Genomic DNA, 6,320 nt, shown 5'->3' on the forward strand with positions numbered 1-6,320 from the left:
ATTTTAACGGATTTGGTGCCATTTCTTTCTTTTGAACCAATATTTCAACGAGGTAGAGTGTGTCTTTAGTCTGCTTGAAATTTCATATTTTTTAGACTGAAATACAGCTTAGTTACTAAGCTTGATAAATTATAGTGGAATTCTGTGGTATCAATACAGTAATTTATGATTTTTTGGATATTCAACTGTATATATAAAACCAAATGGGCACGGCTGAAAGGTCAATATAATAAATATATACAAATGTATAATGTTACGAGATTTAAGCTATTTAGTCTAAACATTTATCTTTTCGTGTTATAATTTGTGTTCATTCTAGAATGAAAGAGGCATAATTTATATTTATTTCCTAATTTTTTATGGTGGTTCTGAGATTGGACAAATCTACCAAACTCATACAGAGATTTCTTACTGAAAATAAGAGATAAAATATGCATTTTTTTTGTTAAGAAACATTTGATAACCACCTGGACATTATGAAGATTTTTGTGTGCGACATTTCAAATCTTTCTGATGCATAAAAGTATTTTTTATCTTAAAATGAATATTACTTTGCATGATAAATAGGCAACATATGAAAAGAAAAACATTACTTTATAAACCTTAAGACTTAATAAAAATATTTGATATTTTGCGTATGAAAGCATTGTAATGTTTACTGATAATCTGCCAAATTTCGTTAACATTTGCTTACTAATTTAAAAGTTATAGCATGAAACCTATAACAAGCACAAAATGGTTATGAGGTCAGTCCCAGGGACTGAGCTCGTGCTGAAAGAGTTAATATGTCTTCTATACACAAATGTGCACTACAGAATTAAAAAAATAAATAAATACAAATGACCTCACAGGCTTTGGCACTTGAAGGGTGATCTTTTTTACAGCATTCAAGTCTTTTTTTGTCATACTTTATACTAATAGTTAAATCATGAAAACAACAAAGCTTTCAAACTAATAATAGGAAGATATTGGAAAAAGAAGATACCTTATAAAACAAAAAGTGGTTTAATTAAAATTAAGTGAAACCATCAGGACTCTTGACTATAATAAAAATACCCATTTAACTGGTAGCTTGGCTAAACTTAGTGGGTTCTTACTAATTCAAGTTTTAGGTATGTTCAGTGATGCTATCATTTTCTGAACATTACATGAACTTATACAAGTCTGAGATATGTTCAGTTATACTAGCAGTTTCTGAACGTTACACCTAACTTGAATTAGTTTTAGGTGTGTTCAGTGATGCTATCAGTTTCTGAACATTACACCTAACTTGAATTAGTTTTAGGTGTGTTCAGTGATGCTATCAGTTTCTGAACGTTACACCTAACTAATTGTTCAAGTTAGGTGTACAAATTCTTCATAGTATAAAAGCAAAGAAATTAAATACTTAAGTTTGAAAGTTTACTGCTTATAATTTTGATTAATTAATGAAAAATAAATGTTAAATGAAGTTCAATAGCTATGATTTCTACTTTTTAATATACAAATTCATCTTTACAACTGAGAATTACATCAGTGAACATGGTTGTGGTATATCAAATAAGGTTAGTGCAATAAATACACAGCTGATGTGCATCCAATATACTCCGACGTTTTATGTATCTACTGGTTATGTGAATAGAAAACATGAACTGTTATATATACATGGATATTCATCTTGAAAATGCCTACTTCATTTTATCCTTGCCTCAAAATTTTTAATTGTTTTGGATTCATAAGTGCTTTTGTTTGCGAATTTCATCTGTGAAAGATAATCACATAATACTAAACTTACTTAGCTCTTTCTGTCTTGGTTGGTATGGTTCATCACTTTCAAGAAGAGGAAACTCCTTTCGGGCACTATCAACTGACCTGGCTGAAGTGGCCTGATAGCTGCGAGAGCTGTTGCTGTTACGAGGACTATACATTGGAGCACTTGTGTCTGTGTAAATGGAAATAAGCTGTTACATCCTGGCTTAAAATTCATGATTTGCAAAGTTTTTTTCTTATTGTGATCACTAACTAATACCATACAAGTATAATTAAAATATGCTAGCATGTATAATAAACTTTGTTCTTTAAAATACTTATTTACTTGGGAAACAAAGTTACAGTATGTTTACTTGTAATACTGAAATTCAGAAACTCAAGTTACCAAAATAAAATTAAGTTAACAAACTACTAAAGAAACAACTTAAATCTTAAACACAAAACAAATTATTTTAGAACTGTCAAGTTTAATATTATTTGAGAAGCAAAAATACTTTTGTTCTACCTCAGAATTTTCCTTCATTCTGTCTCTCAACAAATACCATAACACAGAAGCTTCATGTATATTTGCATCACCAGTTAAAGCTATTTTACGCCAAAGTTTTGATTATTCAGTACATAAACAAAAACTTCAGCAACCTGTGAGCAAAAAATCAACTGAATCAAAAATCCTACTTTATTAGGTTAGGCTACCTCATGTTATGTTAATTTGCTACTTAACTTGTGAACATCAGTTATCGCTATATTAGTACTTACTACTACTAGCAGATCCTTCTCTTGAGGTTCGACTACTACTACGACGACTTCCTGGGCGGCTTCCACTATTAGCTCTCTACAGAGTAAAATTTTTTAAACCTCATCAGTACCAATTTTCACATAGTTTTAACACAATAAATATATAAAACATCCATTACTACTGACACTTATTCATAGTTAAACTGCTAAAGAGTGCTTGGGGAACTTTGTTTTTTCTTTCCAATATAGATTTAATTGGTCAAAGAAACATCTTACTATTTTTATACATGTATACCTGAGTGGCTAAGTGTATGTTAATAACAATTACATAATTCAGACTTGAAAATAGTGTTAACAATTTTGTCTGTCTTAGCCATTATTAAGCAAAAGATAAAATTGTAAAATCTAAGGTCACCTAGACTGCCTAAGAATAATTGCACACATGATGACTCTTCTCCTTAAGATAACCTAACTTCATCTTAACCCCTTATTTTAAGATATTCTAACTTCCTTCCTTTAAGATAATCTAACTTCAAGTCAGTATCTTCCTTTCAGATAATCTAACTTCAAGTCAATATCTTCCTTTCAGATAATCTAACTTCAGGTTAATCCCTTCCTTTAAGATAATCTAACTTCATTAAAGGAAGGGATTAACCTGAAGTTAGATTATCTTAAAGGAAGGGATTAACCTGAAGTTAGATTATCTTAAAGGAAGGGATTAACCTGAAGTTAGATTATCTTAAAGGAAGGGATTAACCTGAACTTAGATTATCTTAAAGGAAGGGATTAACCTGAAGTTAGATTATCTTAAAGGAAGGGATTAACCGATAATCTAACTTCAGGTTAATCCCTTCCTTTAAGATAATCTAACTTCAAGTCAATATCTTCCTTTCAGATAATCTAACTTCAGGTTAATCTCTTCCTTTAAGATAATCTAACTTCAAGTCAATATCTTCCTTTCAGATAATCTAACTTCAGGTTAATCCCTTCCTTTAAGATAATTAAAAGTTATGCTATTTAGAAATCATAAAAATTATTTGGTCAACACATCAATGGTTTCAGAAAATTAGAAACTCCATGTGTCAAAACTGTGTGTAGAATACAAAATCATCATAGTGTATATTTCTTACTGAAATTAAAAAAAAATTCTTAGTTGTAATTTGAAACTTGATAAATTTGGTTGAGGTCATATACATCTGATCATATATGTAAATAGTGTGGAAAACGTTATATTATTCACTATAATCAAGCAAATTTACCTTATAAGTTAAGCTGTTTAAAGTTACACATTACTTTTTGTTATATCTTTATAATGTGATAAAATGAGAAGTTAAATAAAGTTTTATATATTAATAAAAATACAGATAAATTATCCAGTCAACATGTAATGACTGGTAATGTTTAGATACTGTTGACTGCTTTTTCTAATTGTTCCCCCAATAACCAATTACAGATCATATTTCCTAGTCTAATATTATTTCACTATTAACCTTTAATAACTAACTCACTCATTCTACTGCAACATTAAAACACAGTTTTCAATTTTACTTGTCATGAGACATTAGTATTGGGCTTATTACATTTTCAAATGCTTCATTTTTAATCTAATCCCTTAGGGATTTGCAAGAATTAGAGGAGTGTATAATAATAGTATTTCAACCACACTGTATTTGTGATATCCACTGTTTTAACTATTGCTGTAGTTGTTATATCCCAGCTGGTTTGAAGAGCTCTGGATTGAGCGAAACATCGTCGGCAATGGATATGAGAAATGTAGTGTGGTTGGAATACTATTATTATACACTCTTCTAATTCTTGAAATTCCCTAAGGGACTAAATTAAGAATGTAGTGTTTGAAAATATAATAGGCCTAATACTAATGTTTTATGACAAACATAATAGTAATCACTCTTTGTTGGCTTGTAAAAGGTATACACACCAAAACAAAGTAGTTTACCTGTTCTTTCAGTTCTTTAGCCTTCTCAGCTTTTTTGAGTTTAGTGGCATACTCAGAAGCTTCCTTCAGTCCCATGTCAGTACAGAGCCGAACAAGAAACTTCAAACCTAAAAAAACAAAAATATATTCACAACATATATCAAGTTTAATCTTTTAATTTTCGTTATTTTAATCAGTAACCACAAACTTCAGGTTTTAAAGAAACTATAGTAGGGAAATGAAATTGTTTATCACAAGATATTAAAATAAAACTTGCACCAAATAAAATCACATGAGGGTAAATATATGGCCAATTTTAAAGCTAGAGTTTTCATGTAACCATGCTTCTTCAACCTATGAAAGTTATCTAAACCTTAATTTCAACAGAATTTATCAGTGTACTGATAAATATCTAATATTAAGGTTAAATAAGAGGAATAATTTGTCTGCACAATTTATATTTATAAGGTTTAACCACAAGAAATGTATGCTTTAGGATAGTTTATCATGAAATGTAAAAGCTTCTCTATGCTGCAAAAAATGTGATAAAGATCTGGCAAAGAAACTACAAAAACAGTGTATGAGTGAACTCAATCATAGCCAATTTTAAATCAAACACAAGTCCTATATGTGACAAATTACACCACCTCAACAAATCTCAGTTAGTTATTACTTTCATCTTGTTGATAAACTTGGTCTTGAAAAGAAAAAACATAGAAAGTTAAAAGTTTCTTCCTTGTGTCTTTTTTTTATATTTCAGTCTGGTTATACTTTTTTCTTAGATAATAAGCCCCAAAACGAAAATGGACAAACAACAACAGTGCAATATTGCATGTGGTTTAGGTTAACGAAACTAAGAGACCAGATGGCTTGGATTGCCTAGGACCCAGAAACCAAAGGGCTACAGCCTGAAGGTGTTCAGAGAAGAACCTGCCTCAGAAATAATCAATCACAGTGCATTCTCTTTGTATGTCAAAATAGCTAAAACTTAAAAATAGCTAAAAAAACAGTTGAAAGCATTAAGAGTCAAAGAATTAAAACCTAACATAAATAAAACATCAAAAGCACTTTTGATATTCATATTAAATTATTTACCTAGAAACAAACCAAATAAAGTTAGTGTCATCTCAAATAAAATTATTTGAGTAGACATATATGTAATTTGAAAGTATTTATTCTTTGACCACTGTATGTGATCATGCCACACTATGAGAGACAAAATCTACTATTTCACCAATAGCTGTTTCTTAAAACATTTTAAAATATACTTTATCATAAAAATACTACTTTTTTATAACTGGTATGACAGAATTTCAGGAAGTATTTAATACAAGAAACTTTTGGGCCAAAACATCAAACTGCTTACATTCAATATTGTCTGGGAACCTGCGATGAATAGTTTTGTACGTGTTCAAGGCTTGTTGGTAGTTTCCACTTCTTCGATGGCAACTAGCCACCATAAGTTGCCACTTGACTTGGTTTGGTCTGAGAGGAGTTACATTTACCAGAATTAAACATAAAGTGGCAAAAGAATAAGCATGTGTACATTACAATACTCAAATTACATCAGAAAATTAGAATGAAAAAAAGGTTTTATTTCAGTGATGGGGTTGAAAAGCTTGCAAGTTTATATTAACATGATAAAAAAAGAGTTATGTAAGTATTCAAAACTACTAGTCTAGAATGAATTTTATATGGATATTAAAGAGCTTAAAATTAAATTTTGGTTGTTTGTTGTTAAGCATTAAGCTACACAATAGCATATCTGTGCTCTATCAACTGTGGGAATACAATCCTGCATTTTACTGTTACAAGTCCTAAGACTTAATGCTAAGCCACCAGAGAGCTCCAACTAAATGAATAATCTGTTTAGAGCAACACAAGTTTGTTTTGTTTGTTG

At 30.0% G+C, this 6,320-nt stretch overlaps 1 protein-coding gene across 1 annotated transcript in view; it reads right to left on the reverse strand.

Moving 5' to 3' along the window:
• LOC106478335 (intraflagellar transport protein 88 homolog) overlaps positions 1–6,320 on the reverse strand; it is a 74,037-nt gene that overhangs the window by 3,793 nt on the left and 63,924 nt on the right. The window contains exons 17-20 of the mRNA XM_013938873.2: positions 5,787–5,905; positions 4,442–4,548; positions 2,506–2,581; positions 1,775–1,921 (exon numbers count right to left, since the gene is read on the reverse strand). Of these exons, the coding sequence (XP_013794327.2) occupies positions 1,775–1,921; positions 2,506–2,581; positions 4,442–4,548; positions 5,787–5,905 (449 nt within the window). The remainder of the gene's footprint in view (positions 1–1,774; positions 1,922–2,505; positions 2,582–4,441; positions 4,549–5,786; positions 5,906–6,320) is intronic.

This window comes from Limulus polyphemus, unplaced genomic scaffold (genome assembly GCF_000517525.1).
Source record: "Limulus polyphemus unplaced genomic scaffold, Limulus_polyphemus-2.1.2 Scaffold200, whole genome shotgun sequence".
NCBI lineage: Eukaryota > Metazoa > Arthropoda > Merostomata > Xiphosura > Limulidae > Limulus > Limulus polyphemus.